The sequence below is a fragment of the Equus przewalskii genome, chromosome 11 (genome assembly GCF_037783145.1).
Source record: "Equus przewalskii isolate Varuska chromosome 11, EquPr2, whole genome shotgun sequence".
NCBI lineage: Eukaryota > Metazoa > Chordata > Mammalia > Perissodactyla > Equidae > Equus > Equus przewalskii.
In genome coordinates, this window is record NC_091841.1 from 32881129 (window position 1) to 32897252 (window position 16124).

The 16124-nt window shown below is 44.6% G+C and overlaps 1 protein-coding gene across 1 annotated transcript; it reads right to left on the minus strand.

Moving 5' to 3' along the window:
• Positions 1 to 9958: 9958 nt before the first annotated feature.
• On the minus strand, positions 9959 to 15113 carry LOC139074413 (mas-related G-protein coupled receptor member X4-like). Its single transcript, XM_070564520.1, has 2 exons — positions 14780 to 15113; positions 9959 to 12650 (listed from the first exon to the last, which is right to left on the minus strand). Exon 2 carries the CDS (start codon positions 12228 to 12230, stop codon positions 11235 to 11237), a length of 996 nt encoding a protein of 331 aa, XP_070420621.1. The 5' UTR covers positions 12231 to 12650; positions 14780 to 15113; the 3' UTR covers positions 9959 to 11234.
• Between the last annotated feature and the right edge of the window lie 1011 nt (positions 15114 to 16124).

Below are 16124 nucleotides of genomic sequence, written 5' to 3' on the forward strand. Positions count from 1 at the left end.
TGTCCACAACACCATTTCTCAGAAAATCTACTGCAAATGGGGTGTTGATATTTGGGTTTGTGTCACCCTTCATCTCTGATCTCAGATGGTTGTCTGAAACATGTCTCTGGCACCCACCCTGTGTCTTCCTTGCCTGCCATGAATCTCCTGTTCCAGGAAAAACTTACTTCTTCCAAAGATGAACAAGCACAAAGCAGCCCAGCCAGGATCTACACACAAAAGCTACAAAAACAACGAATTAGGAAAAGGTGAAACAGACGGCTGATCTCTCGGCAGTAATATTCCTTCCAAAGGGGAGACGGACTTGTGACAAGTTATTCCACTGGGAATTGACACAGGTAGTAAAGAAATGACCACTAATCACCAAGAATGCATATCACAGATACGAGAGCCACAGGTGGAAAAGATTTTGAGACAGCCGAAGGAGCTGAGATCTGGACTGACTAAACAAACAAATAAACAAAAAAGAGCAGGGAATATCACACAAAGAAGGTGAAATTAGAAAAATTCAAAATAAGGATTCATAGGAGATAAAGTGAGACAAAATAAACACAACCAACACAAAAGGTTTAAAAGAATTTTTGCTGGTATGTGAAAATATACCTAAATTCTGTATATTGGCCTTTTTCTGGGGACACGGAAATTCACTCAGTAATTCTCTTAACTCATCTATAGATTCTGTTGGCTTTTCTATGTTTCTACTTTCTCAGCAATTCTGATTTATTGAGTGCCCATATCACATCCCAGGAAATATTGATTCAGAATAGTAAAGTACCTAGAGAGCAGCAAAGGAGAAACATCAAGTTATTAAACAGGATGAGCGTGTGATAGGTGTACAAACAAAGAAACTCTGGAATGACATGAGGACCACTAATCATTATGCTGGGACACAGACATTAAGTGGACAGTCCCAGGAATATATAATATGTCCACTAATACTTATTTCTTTTTCTGAGCTATTTGAGTAAAGGTTGAAATCTAAGGGAGACGTTGATGTCTTCGATTTGAGATCTTCCCTCTTTCTTACATTGGCATTTACTACTATAAATTTCTAAATTTTCATTTAGTGCCATTCTGCCAATATTGTTGTTTTGTTTCATTTTCATTCAGTTCAAAATACTTTCTAAATCCTCTTCTTTGACACATATATTGTTTAGATGTGTGCTGTTTAATTTCCAAATATTTGTGGATTTTCCATGATGTCTTAGATCTGTGGGTTTACACTTTTTGTCCGACTTGGAAAATTTTTGGCCATTATTTCTTCAAATAAGTTTTCTCCCCCCGCCTCATTCATGGACTTGAACTGTGTGTCTATCAGGCAAACTGTTTCTTTCAGCTCATTGATGCCCTTTTTACTTTTCAGAAAGCACTTCTCTGTGTTTTATTTTGTGTGGTTTCTATTGCTATTTCCTCAAGTTCACTAAACTTTCCTTCTGCAATGTCTACTCTACCGTTAATCTCATCTGGGTTATTTTTCATCTCACATGTTGTAATTTTTATCTGTAGAATTTCCATTTGCATCTCTTTGGTATCTTTCACGTTTCTTCTTAAGTCGTGACTATGTGGAGTACTGTTTTATTAGCTTTTAGTGTCCTTATCTGGGAATTCTAACATCTGCAACAATTCTGGGTTGGTTTTGATTGACTGAGTTTTCTCCTTATTATGGGTGTATTTTCCAGCTTCTTTTAATGCTTGATGATAATGCCAGATATTGTGGATTTTATGTTGTTGGGTACTGGAAATTTTATACTTCTCTAAATATTCTTGGTTTTTCCTTGTATAGGCTGCTAAGCTATTAGGAAACAGTTTGAATCTTTTGGGTCTTACTTTTCAATTTCATTACATGGGACAAGAGTGGTGTTTAGTTTGGGGCAAATTATTCCCCTCCCTGAGGAAAGACCCTTCTGCATCCTCTACCCATGGCCCCTGGACTTAGGAAGGTTTCTACTCTGGCTAGTGCGAGCATGCACTATTCCCGACCCTGTAGACTTGTAGAAAGTCAGTTGGGCGCATATGTGGGTCTTTCCCTCATCTTTCCACCCAGTTCCTTTCTCTGACTCTGGCCAGAGTCCTGTCCTGTGCTGCTGGGGCCCATTGCCCTAGGGATGGGGAATATGGCCTTGGAGTGGGCAGACCAGGTCGAGGCTGGATGTGCCCACTCAGTTCCACGTCACAGCTCTTGATGAGCAAGGGACTAAGATTAAAGTTGAGAATCTTTTTGAAAAACAGCTTTCATCACATCTCACCCCTAAGAAAGAAGCTCCTGAGGGGCATTCCAGCATAATTCACACACAGGGAGGCCAGCAACGTGGTCCTTCCCTCAGTTCATCAAACGATGCTTGGCCCTTTATAGACACTTAGGCTGCTGCAACAAAATACCGTAGGTGGGGCGGCTCGCACAGCAGACACTGCACACTCACAGCCTGGAGGCCGGAAGTCCAAGATCAGGGTGTCAGCATGGCCAGGTGCTTGGGGAGGGCTCTCTTCCTGCTTTACAGATGGCCACCTTCTCACTGTGTCCTCACAGGACAGAGAGACAGAAAGGGCAGCTCCTTCCTCTTCCTATAAGGACACTGGTCCCATCATGCAGGCTCCACCTCATGATCTCACGCCCCCCAAGGGCCCCGCCATCTAATACCATCATATTACGTCTTCCACATGTGAATATCAGGGCACGCAATCATTGAGTTCATAGCGGACTCCAAACAGAGTGTCTCCCCATTCCAGGCATGGAGATGTAGTGGGGTTTCTGTGTCCCACACTTTCAGCTGCATTGTCACCTCTCAGGAACCACAGTGGCAGGTCTATGAGATCTGCCCATCCACTTGGAATGCATCGTGTTCCTCCCTCCATTGTGGGTACCAGCTCTGTGTGTGCATTGATGTCTTAGGACTCAGATGGGGGGTGCCATCATTTCTGAAGACTCCTTTTTGACCTACGGATTATGTAGAAGTGGGACGTTTAGTCTCCCAGTATTTGGAGCCTCTCTTTGCACAAACATTCATTAGAGAGATTAGTCTGCAGTTTTCCTGTCCTGTGATGTCATTGCCAGGTTTGAACATCACGCCCACTCTGGGCTCAGAAAACACATTAGGATGAATTCCTTCTTCTGATCTCTGGAAGATTTTGTACCATTGGTGTTATTTCTTCCCAAAAAGATTGGAAGACATCAACAGTGAAATTATTTGGGACTTTCTTAGTGAGACTTTAAATAACATACTCAATTTTAAAACAGATATAGGAATATTCACATTTTCTATTTTTTCTCTTGTTAGTTTTGATCAATTTTATATCTCTGGGAATTTTCTGAAATGCCTGAATAATTGTCTTACTTGTTATTAATTGATTAAAGAAATATTAATTTCTAGGTTTTTGAAATTTTATTACCTTGGTATAATAGCCTTTTGTTGGTTTATGCATTTTCAAATATTCTCCCAATATTCTGAGGCTTGATTCTTTTTTTTTTTTTTGAGGTCACAGTAGTTTATAACATTGTGAAATTTCGTTTGTACATTTTTATTTGTCAGTCACCATATAAATGTGCCCCTCCACTCCTCGTGCCCACCTCTCAACCCCCTTCCCCTCTCGTAACCATTAATCTGTTCTCTTTGCCTGTATGTTAGTTTATCTTCCACATATGAGTGAAATCATACGGTATTTGTCTTTCTATGTCTGGTTTATTTCACTTATAACACCCTCAAGGTCCATCCCATGTCATTGCGAATGGGATGATTTATCTTATTTTACAGCTGAATAGTATTCCATTGTATACACATACCACATCTTCTTCATCCAATCATCAGTCGATAGGCACTTGGGTTGCTTCCACTTCTTGCCTATTGTGAATAGTGCTGCAACGAACACAGGGGTGCATAAGTTTCTTTGAATTGTTGATTTCAAGTTCTTTGGATAAATACCCAGTAGTGGGATAGCTGGGTCGTATGGTATTTCTATTTTTTTCTTTTTATGCTTTTTTGGATGAGGAATATTGGCCCTGAGCTAACATCTGTTGCCAACCTTCCTCTTTTTTTTTTTCTCCCCAAAGCCCCAGTACATGGTTGTATATCCTAGTTGTAGGTCATTCTAGTTCTTCTATGTAGGACGCCACCACAACATGGCTTGATGAGTGGTGTGTAGGTCCGCGCCCAGGATCCTAACCAGTGAACCCTGGGCTGTCAAAGCAGAAAGCACTAAGTTAACCACTCGGCCACAGGTCCAGTCCCTATTTTTAATTTTTTGAGAAATCTGCATGCTATTTTCCATAGTGGCCGCATCAGTTTGCCTTCCCACCAGCAGTGTATGAGGATTCCCTTTTCTCCACATCCTCTCCAACATTTGTTATGTTTTTGTCTTGGTGATTATAGCCATTCTAACGGCTGTAAGGTGATATCTTGGTGTATCTTTGATTTGCATTTCCCTGATGATTAGTGATGTTGAACACCTTTTCATGTGCCTATTGGCCATCTGTACGTCTTCTCTGGAAAAATGTCTGTTCATATCCTCTGCCCATTTTTTGCTCAGGTTGTTTTTTGTTGTTCGGTTGTGTGAGTTCTTTATATATTTTGGAGATTAACCCCTTGTTGGATATATGATTTGCAAATATTGTCTCCCAGTTGGTGGGTTGTCTTTTCCTTTTGTTCCTGGTTTCCTTTGCCTGGCAGGAGCTCTTTAGTCTGATGAAGTCCCACTTGTTTATTTTTTCTTTGGTTTCCCTTGCCTGAGTAGACATGGTATTCAAAAAGATCATTCTAAGACCAATGTCAAAGAGTGTACTGCCTGTTTTCTTCTGGGAATTGTATGGTTTCAGGTCTTACCTTCAAGTCTTTGATCCATTTTGAGTTGATTTTTGTATATGGCGAAAGATAATGGTCTACCTTCATTCTTTTGCATGTGGCTGTCCAGTTTTCCCAACAGCATTTATTAAGGAGATTTTCCTTTTTCCATTGTGTGCTCTTAGCTCCTTTGTTGAAGACTAGCTGTCCAAAAATGTGTGGTTATTTCTGGGCTTTCAATTCTGTTCCATTGATCTGTGTGACTGTTTCAGTACCAGTACCATGCTGCTTTGATTACTATGGCTTAGTAGTATATTGTGAAGTCGGGGATTGTGATCCCTCCAGCTTTGTTCTTTTTTTCAGGATTTTGTTGCTCCTTATGAATTTTAGGATTCTTTCTTCTATTTCCATGAAGAATGTCATTGGGATTCTAACTGGGATTGCATTGAATCTGTAGATTGCTATAGGTAGCATGGACATTTTAACTATATTTATTCTTCCAAACCATATGCATGGAATATCTTTCCATTTCTCTATGTCATCATCAATTTCTTTCATTATATAGGTCTTTCACATCCTTTGTTAAATCTATTCCTGGATATTTTATTGTTTTATTTTTGTTGCGATTATAAATGGGAGTGTATTCTTGAGTTCTCTTTCTGTTACTTCATTACCAGAGTATAGAAAAGCAACTGATTTTTATAAGTTGATTTTGTACCCTGCAACTTTGCTGTAGTTGTTGATAATTTCTAATAGTTTTCTGATGGCTTTTTTAGGGTTTTCTATATATAAAATCATGTCATCTGCAAACAGCGAGAGTTTCACTTCTTCTTTTCCAATATGGATCCCTTTTCTTTTTCTTGCCTAACTGCTCTCACCAAAACCTCCAGTACTATGTTGAATAAGAGTGGCAACAGTGAGCACCCTGGTCTTGTTCCTCTTCTCAGAGGGATGGCTTTCAATTTTTCCCCATTGAGTATGATGTTGGCTGGGGGTTTGTTATATATGGCCTTTATTATGTTGAGGTACTTTCCTTCGATGCCCATTTTATTTAGAGTTTTTATCATAAATGGATGTTGGATCTTGTCAAATGCTTTCTCTGTGTCTATTGAGAGGATCCTGTGGTTTTTATTCCTCATTTTGTTAATGTGGTGTATCACATTTATTGATTGGTGGATATTGAAACATCACTGTGTCCCTGGTATAAACCCCACTTGATCATGGTGTATGATCTTTTTAATGTATTGCTGTATTCAGTTTGCCAATTTTTTGTTGAGGATTTTTCATCTCTGTTCATCAGCAAAATTGGCCTGTAATTTTCCTTCTTTTTGTAGTTCTTGTCTGGCTTTGATATAAGGGTGATGTCAGTCTCATAGAATGTATTAGGAAGTGTTCCATCTTCTTCTATTTTTTAGAATAGGTTGAGAAGGATAGGTGTTAAATCTTCTATGTTTGCTAGAATTCTCCAGAGAAGCCATCTGGTCCTGGACTTTTATTTTTGGGGAGGTTTTTTGATTACTATTTCAACTTCTTTACTTGTGATTGGTCTATTCAGATTCCCTGTGTCTTCTTGGTTCCATTTTTGGAGGTTGTATGAGTCTAAGAATTTATCCATTTCTTCTAGATTGTCCAATTTGTTGGCATATAGTTTTTCATAGTATTCTCATAATCCCTTGTATTTCTGTGGTATCCATCGTAATTTCTCCTCTTTCATTTCTACTTTTATTTATTTGAGACTTCTCTCTTTTTTTCTTAGTGAGCCTAGCTAAGGATTTGTCAATTTTGTTTATCTTCTCAAAGAATCAGCTCTTAGTTTCATTGATCCTTTCTGCTGTTTTTTGTTTGTTGTTTCTTTGAACAAGCTTTCTGCTCCATTCTCCTTCTCTTCACCATCTAGAATACCTATAATCCTTATGCTGCATTTCCTAATTGAGTCTAATATTTCTCAGAGAATTTCTTCGTTTCTTTTTAGTCTTAGTTCTCTTGTCTCCTCCATCTGAAGCATTTCTATCCTTCTGTCCTCCAAGCTGCTAATTCTGTCCTCCATAATATCAGCTCTGTTATACAAAGATTCTAGATTTTTCTTTATCTCATCCATTGAGTTTTTCATCTCCACAATTTCTGATTGGTTTTTCTTTACAGTTTCAACCTCTTGCATGAAGAAATCCATGATTTCATTGAACTGTATCTGTATTTTCTTGTAAAACTCTTTGAGTTTTTTTATGATAGCTATTTTGAATTCTCTGTCATTTAGATTATAAATTTCTGTGCCTTCACGATTGATTTCTGGGTGCTTGTCACTTTCCTTCTGGCCTGGAGTATTAAAATATTTTCATATTGTTTGATGGTGGGGATTTTTGTCTCTGAAGAGTGATAGTATTTGGTAGCAGCTTCCACCTGCCACCACTGAGTATCGGTCAAGAGCTGTGTATTCTGAGCCTGCCATGATCCATGGCCCACTTGTTCACAGCTGCTGCTTTTCCATCATATGCGCAGGCACTCTGGCCAACCAGCTGAGCTGGAGTGCTGGGTGGGGGAGGGGTGCTTTTTTTGCATGCGCTCTGCCCTCACTATCTGCTCTCCTGAGGTGCAGGCTTAATGAAGACACCCCCACAATAGCTTAGCTACCTCTCTATGGGGCTTCCTGTCAGGCTGTGAGGGAACTTGCAGAGCGAAGGTGTTCCCACAGAGGGCCACCACTCCCCACCTCCTCTCTAAGCCACGCACAGTCCCAGGGTCGCTGCCATTCAGGAGGGAGAGGAGATTCCCCTTACCTCCTTCCACTTTCCCTGGGGGTCCAGCACCTCCACCTTCAGACATATGGCTGTGTGGGTCTTTCAGACGTCTTTTGTGTTCTGTGAATGCCCTCTGTTGGCATATGAATGTCCTTTTCATTGTGTCTTTGAGGGGAGAGTCTAAGGGAAGTGCTCACTCCTCCATGATGCTGGCATCACTACATTTCCAGGTTTCCTGGATGCCCTGGCATCCTTCCTTTGACTTCTGCAGTTGGTACAGGTCACAATTTGACAGAATAGGTGGCAGAACCATGTAGAGTCTTTAATGGCAGGGGAGATGTCATCCCCAGAATAGCTGGAGTGAGCTACAACTTCCCAGGCTTGACTTGTTTCTGTTTTTTTGTAATAAGTACAGAATTTCTTAATTCTAATATGTCCCAATGCACCAATTTCTACCTCTATTCTCTGTACTTTTTAACTATAAGAATTGCTCTGTTCCACGATCATCAGTATTTTCTTTTACAATATTTTCTAGTGTTTCATCTTTCACTTTTAAGACTACAAATCTCCTAGAAATGGCAATTATTTGGCAAGTACTCTTTGAAAGTATGCCCTTCCACATTTCTCTGCAGTGGTGCCTTTAGGATAAATGAAGTGTCCTCAAGTGTGTGAGTCTCTAAACATTTTGTGCCAAACAAGCATATTATACTCAGTTCTTTGTCTATCTTTGGACCAATAAAGCACAGTCAGAATGACATAGCTCTAGGAGAATCTTAGATCTAGTGGAGTGTGTTCCCAGTTTTTCCTAAGTGTTTTATGGCCTTATTGGTTTAGGGCAAATGAGGATATAATTACTTGACAACACACAATGTCAACATATACAGTCCTGGGAGTAATGATGAGCCCATCAGTTATGAGATGGAGGACAAGATGCACAAACCAGAAGACTGAGGCTATTGGTTTGGTCATAAGAGTTGGCTCTTTGCTGGGCAGGTATGCTTGCAAGCAGAGTTTACACATTTCTTTTTCCCCATGTCTCCTCTATTGATGATTTATCAAGTATTCTCATCCCATAAATATAAACCAATTACCATCCATATGTTCCTAGAAACACGCTCTCCTCTCCTGTCATAAGTATCCCGACTCATGAACTCAGGGAGCAGAACTGGTGGGTAAATTATGTGTTATTCCTCACATCACTCCTCCTTGTTCATTCCCGGTCATGCCAGGCCATCTGCAGATAGTTTAATTGCCTCTCTGGTCTACTTAATAACACCCTGAGTTTTTGCATGATGGAGACATAAACCTATTCCTTCCAAGACTGCTGCTCTCCCCTGAAATATCCGGGACACACCAGGTTGTGGGGTGCTCTGGAAGCACAGGAGAGCCTTGACGTGGGTACCTGAAGGATGACCTCCCTCTCCATGCTTATTGTGTAAGTTGATGGTGGGCCCATTCTGGTACTTTCCAAACATCTGGAGTAGCTTCTCTTTCTATGTTCTTGTTCCTTCTGACAAATGATGCTTTTTCTTCACCTTTGGAAATATCATATATCATCAGTCTCACACCCTCCCTCCATTCTTTAGTTCAGTGCGAGTTATGAGCCCATGCGTGCTAACAGGGGCAAGACCGCTCACCTGCAGTGCCAACAGCTGATTTCCGATCACCAGTCATCGCAGAATCCACAGTCACTCCAAAGTCAGTGCCCAGGTGAGGGGGTCCAGGCCGAGGTCTGTGGGACCTCAGAGTTTCGGGACGAGGGAGTAACCAGGAAGAGTCTGTGCCGCCTTCCCTCTCCCCTCACAAACTCAGAACTCACTTCGACAACTCCGACCTCAGGGATGCACAGAGGAATCCATCTTTCCAGGGATTATGGAGCTAAAAATAGTAATAACTCTAATGTACTGCTTCATTCGTTATCTATTTAATACAACTCTCTCTGCTGTTGGGCCCAGTCTCAGGGACGCCAGCGATCATGCTGCAGCACTCACGAGGGACTCACTTCTTATCAGCTGTGACGAAGGCGACAGAACGGCAATCACCCCCAGCAGCAACATTTCACATGATTTACAGTGTTTTGTGCACGTGAAGGATGCTGATGCCCCTAATACTCAGAGCAGCACTGTGGGGCAGTGACTCTTGTTAGGAGCTCTTTGTCGAAGTGGAATTGTAAGGATTAGAGAGATTACGTGACTTTCTCAGAGTCGCCGCCTAACACGGGGTGTCTGGGGTCTGAAGGGAGTGCGGGCAGTCTGACTCCCGTCCACGCATCACCTTCACACTTAGTACCGTAAGCTGGAAAATGATACATTCCCTACACTGTATATGTACACACGCACACACACGCACACATACACACACACGCTAACACACCACATGGAGACAAAATTTACTTTCTTAGGTAAATGAAATACTTCATACTACTATGAAATAGAAAATAAAAGTACTATGAAATAGAAAATAAAAGCAGTCGTTGAAGAAGGAGCAGGAACTTCACCTTGTAAAAAACACAGCCGTACAGAAGTAGGAGGATGAAATTAGAAGAGAATTATCAATAAAAACACAGCCTGCATGCGATGCTCTGTGTAAAGGAAAAGGCTAAGGGTGGCATTCCGTTAGTGTTTGCACACTTGGAACACACGCAGGAAATCAGGACGAGGGACAGATGGGGGAGACATGGGTTTCGGGACCTTGTGTGCCAGGCCCCCTTAGCGAGCTCACGGTTCCAGCAAAGGGCGCCGACCCTGCCCTGTCCAGGTGGGCGCTGGGGGAGGGGCTCCACAGCACGTGCCCTGTGGGCGGCTCTCCAGGGGCCACACACAGGAGGGCAGGTCAGAGACCCAGGGAGGGTCGAGATCAGCCAAAGGAACAGCCAGATGCATTAGTGCTGGGGTGAGGACATCCCTTGCACATGGGCCTTGTGCCCATCTGTGACCAGGGAACCAGGCAAAGAAAGGGTTATGGAGGATCCAGCTAACAACTAAAGTGATCTGTCTGGGGTTTTTCAGACAAAAAGAAACTATGTAGTCTGTTTTGCAGAGAAATCACGTGTTTACAGAAAGACCTCTGCAAATTGTTCCAGCATCAGATATCCTAAAGTTTCCTTAACTCATTAGCATCTTAAATTTCCCTCCTCTGGGGAGGTCCAAACAGCCATTTTTAGATCATGTGATGTATGTAATAACATGTATACACGCTATACATGCGCCTTAATGAACACACTTGTTACAAATAAACCCTGACCTTCCGCCCTCCTGTGTATAACGTCTCCATGAGCACTGAGCTCGGGGAGACCCTGCTCTGGGAGTTGTCCCCGCTGTTCTCCATCGCTTGTGCAAGCAATAAACCTTTCTTCCCCTGCTTCTGCCTTGGTTATGCTTTTCGGCTCTGCAGTCACCAAGACATGAACCCATTGAGTTCGGTTCACAGCCTCTCCCTAGGAGCAGAGGGCTGTGGGAAGCCTGGATAAGCAAAACTAGCAGAGGAGACTTCCAGAAGGAAGATACAAGGAGGAAAAAAACAGACCTAACAGGCACTTGCTTGTAAATCTCAATGCAAAGCATGGAGGCCAATCAACTCGAACACGATTATTTCTCATAACGAATTTGTGTAAGAGATGGGGTGGCTGTGCCGGCCTTTAAAGTAGATGTGGGATGGGCGGCCCCTCATGCAGGGTCGGATCTTGAGGCTCCAGCAGAGCTGCCCTCTCCCTGGGCTCAGGGGGACATCAGGTGTCGTCTGGGGACGGCGGCTCTTCTGTGCTCAGCTCCACGTCCTCCGTCAGCGCGCTCTGGAGCACTTCCCTGAGAGGCTTCCGGCCCCGCTGTTGCCTCTGCCTTCCCATGAAGAAGTAAATGAGGGGGTTGACCCCGCTGTTCAGGGTGGAGAGGAGGTGGAGGATGGGCAGCAGGATGTCAAAATAGGGGAAGGAGGGGGAGAGCCTGTGGGCCAGCAAGCCTGCGCCGAGAGGCAGACCGAGCACCAGGAAGGCCAGGACCGTGAGAAGGACGATCCTGGAGAGCCTGGCGGGCTGTCTCCGCATGGAGAAGCACTGCACCCTGATGAGCAGAACCAGGCTGGACACACAGAGCACCAGAAAGGTAAGCAAGAACATCCCATAATAGACCAAGTTTACTACATCACACGAGAAGGCCACAAAGTGGACACACAAGAGCACAGAGATCCCCGGACACAATGACAGCCCCCAAATCAGAGCGCACGCGATGGCCGAGAGCTGCGCCGGGCGGCGGCATCTGTACCAGATGGGGAAGAGCACGGACAGACAGCGCTCGACGCTGACAGCCATCAGCAGACTCAGACCCCCCAGGTAAGAAGAGAAGGTGACCCCTCGTATGAGCAGATTGAGCGCAGCTACGGAGCGATTTAAAACCAAAAGTAGGAACCTGACGCTTTTGCAGAAGAGGAAGGCGAAGTCGGCACCGGCCAAGGTGAGGATGTAGACGGAAAAGGGGTTCCTCTTGATGCGGAACCCGAGCAGCCAGATGACCATGCCGTTCCCCACCAACCCACAGAGGCTCACGAGCACAATCCCAAGGAAGAGAGTGTTCTCGTAAGCGGAAAAGGCGTGGGCCCCATCCACACTCGTGCCGTGTGCTGTTGCGTTCGCCGCCGTTGGTAACTCAGACCCGTTGTTCGGGTGTGACGGCCAGGGCTGCGGTCTGGGAGAGACGCCCGTGGGGTCATTTCGGGGCTCGTGAGCCATCTGCTCGCCCTGCTGCAGGGGTCACCCCTGTGAAGATGGAGATGGGGGAGGGGCCTGGACCCTGAGTTTGGGGATGATCCCGTTCACTCCACCAGCCTCCAGCTTCAGACCCTCCCCCGAGCCCGGGAGCAAGGACAAAGCGTGTGAGCTGCGGAGGGTCCTCCCAGAACTCTGCTCCTGGCAGCCACGATGCTGGCACGTGCAGGTGACCACCTTGCCTGGTCCCAGGGCCAGTCCCTCTCCCTGGAAGCTCCTGAAGAAATCCTAGACTTGCATGTCCCCCAGAGCCCAGGCCGGAGCCTGAGAGCCCGTCCCTCTAACCTGCTGGAGGGACCTCGCTGGGGCGACTGCTCCCGCCTCGCATTGCAAATCTGCAACTCGTCTCTCTTTTCACCATCGGCTTCTTTTCTTGACTACATTCTGTAAGTTTGCAAATCAATAGAATCATCAGAAAAGAGAAGTATGTTTACATAAGAATGAATATTAATAAAATTGTATAAATTGAACACCAGTAATATACAAAAATGTATTTGTCCATTTGCTTTCAGCTATTATCGTGCACAAAATACACAACAGTAGTGTTGGCTCCGACTCAGTGGCATTTCCATCATGACTCATTCACACACACGTGCACACACACACACACGATGACTTCTGAATGCACGAAAAACTGCTTTGAGCGTGTCACAGGAAAGATGTGCAGTGTCACTGTCTTACTGAACGCTTTAGAATTGGTTTGAAGGCAGAACCACTTCTTTATGACCCTATTTATTAGCATTTATTTGTGCATCCTCTTCCTTCCGTTGAACGGCTGTGCTTGTATTGAAGAATTCCATTAATAACTGACGTGCAATTCGATTCCATGTTCTACCACATAAAACCCCTCGCAGAAGGCCGTGTGCTCAGAGACGGTTCTGCATTGAATGGTGTCCCCGGGACGGCTGCTTGTGAGCATCTGGCCTTTCGGGTGCTCTTTGTGGTTGACAGGTGGCATCCCCACGTTCCAGGCTGTGTTCTAGGCACTCAGCTCGCGGCTGGGCTTGTGTGAGGCCGGCACGGCTGCACTGGCATCAGGAAGACGGCATCATCCTGTGCCAGCTCCCATTTGTGCTCCTGGTGTCCCCTATCGGAGGTGACAGCTCAGGGGGAAGTCCTTCACCCTGTGTCCTACACAACGCCTGGTGCCCCTCCCAGCAAATTGTATTTATGGGCTTTTCTCTCTGCTCTGCTCTAATCTCTTCAGTGGCAGCACTGAATGGAACCAAGGAGACATTTATTAACAAATCTTTACCAAGTAGTTATTTTCTTAAGTCAATTCTGTCCCTTTAATTGGAATTTTAATTATGATTTCACTTTGTGAATGTTGATAATGCACGTAACAAAGAATTAGAATTTCTAGTAAATTCTCAAATCTTAGAGCCTCAAATCTTAGGCTACTATTTGGTACAAGATCTGATAAGTAATCTATTTGATTTATAATACATTTAATACTCATTAATTCAAATTTACAAATTAACTTACAAAGTTATGTCCAAAGGGAGACTACTTAAGCATTGAAATTCACACCCACATTTGTTTCCCTCATGACTTAACAATATCCCAAACTAGAAGAATACACAAATCTCGTTCACCAGTGGCACAAAGAGACTCATGTGAGAAACTGGAAGAAATAGCTGCTTAGAGTTCGCGTGAAGGGCTCCCTCAACACCAAACCAGACCGAGCCAACTGCCAGGCTCACGGAGCGCTCCAAACACGCTCCCTGGAGAAAACATCTCATCAAGCGCCAGGGGACATAGTTCGTCTTCCTGCCAATATCCCCACTGAGACCACTTTCAACTTTAAGGTAAAAAACTTAGCTATCTTTTTCACAAGACAACAAGACAGTGACCGGCCTATCGATGATGCGGGAATGTTTGTTGACCGGATGAAAAAGTTAACGTCACAGTTAGGTTCTAAGAGAGACATCCGTTTTTCCGCGCCCGAGCAGCTGGCTGGGACGGGCCCTGTTCCCCGTTTCTTCCCACTCCTTTCTCCTGCTGCATCTCGTCACCTGGCTGTTTTTCTTTAACTGCACAGATGGCAGACACCCAGGGAACACTTCGTCACCGGATAACCCCGGCGGCTCCTTATCCATGGCTCTTTGGACGCTTGCTATTCAATTTCATTTCTGTTTGCAAACGAGAGAGTGATTTCAACGAGCTCCTCTCTGCTCTGTAACGTCTTCAGAGGAGAAAAGAAAATCCTCACACCTCCTACCCCGCTTCCCCCCTCCCCTCGCTCCCCAACAGGCTCAGGCTTCGACGGAACTGCGTCCGCCTTCTAAGTCCTGGGAGGCAACTGCTTCATCAAATGCGTTACAACCGCATAGCATCAGTCCCACGTTCACCGCCTGCCGTAGGAGTGTCTTCACCGCTTGGCACTTGAGCTTTAAGTAAAGGCTGACGATTAATTTTTCTGTTATGAGAAATCCGCCCCACAGCTATAAAAGATAAAAGGGCTGTAAGAAGCAAAAGGGCTTAAGTGCGATAGAAGTTTGTTTCTCACTCACCTACGCGCCAAACTGCTGCTCCTGATGAGCGGGTGGCAAGTGTGTGTCCCCTCCTCTATGCGGAGCGGCAGGAACACGGGCTCTGCCCATTCACTGGCTCCAGCATCTTCAGCACGAGTCTCCAGGTGTCTCTGGGACGCGCTCACCCACCAGGAAGGAGGATGGACAGCACATGTGAGCACGTGACATGGGAAGTCCTCGCAGGCTCGCGTAGAGGCGGCTCACAAGTCTCCTCCTTCGTTCAAGCAGCCAGAACTCCGCCACACGGGTCCTGCTGACCAGAAGGGGGTCTGGCAAACGAGGTCCAAACTGGGAGCAAAAGGACGGTATGAAACACAGCCAGTCAGCTCTAGAGGGTTCAGAGAAAAAGAGAAGGAACAATATATAATATGTATTTATGTAGTGTTATATTATTATTTATTATATATATTATATGATATATAACTTTCTTGAAAATAAATGACTATTTACTTTACCAGATTAAAATACAGCAAATTAAAAGAAATGGACACAAATCAATGTAACTCATCATAGTAACAGACTGAATAAGAAAAAGCACATGATTATGTCACCAGACGCAGAAAAGCATTTCACGAAATTCAACACCCATTCGTGATAAAGTCTCTCAAAATATGAACAATCGAAGGGAACTTCCTGACCCCGTAAAGGGTTCACATGAAAGACCCACAGCCAACATCACACTCGTCGGTGAGAGGCTGACACCTTGCGCTCTGAGAGTGGGAACGGGGCAAGGACATCCTCTGTCACCACTCGCCTTCTGTCCTACGGAGTGCAATTAGATCAGAAGAAGAAATAAGTGGCACGTGATTGGAAAGGACGAGATAAAACTGTCTTTGTTCACAGACGACACCCAGCAGCGGAGGTGTGTCTAGAGAGAGAGGTGACTTCAAGGGTTGACTTACGCAGTTGTGGGGGCTGGTCCCGGCCACACCTGCAGGGTGGGCGGGCAAACTGGAGACCCAGGGGAGCGCCGACGGTGCAGCCTGGAGCCCCAGGGCCGCCCGGAGGAGAATCCCTCCGCTGGGGATGGTCAGTCCTTTCCATCAAGGTCTTCACCTGACTGGATGAAGTCCACGCATCAGTAATCTGATTACAGAGGCTGATGGGCTCTACTCAAAGGCTGCTGACTCAAACGTTAATCTGCCTAAAGAATATCTTCACAGAAAAGGGAACGCTTGTGCGCTGCTGGTGGGAATATAAATTGGTACAGTCATTATGGGAAGTAGTTTAGAGGTTACTCAAAAAATTAAAAATAGAACTACGATAGGATCCAGCATTCCCACTTCTGGGTATATATTCAAGGGAATGGAAACCCTCTCACAGA

What these genes read in the sequence shown, in the direction of transcription:
- LOC139074413 (XM_070564520.1), bottom strand. Translation starts at nt 12,230, where the DNA reads ATGGCTCACGAGCCCCGAAATGACCCCACGGGCGTCTCTCCCAGACCG.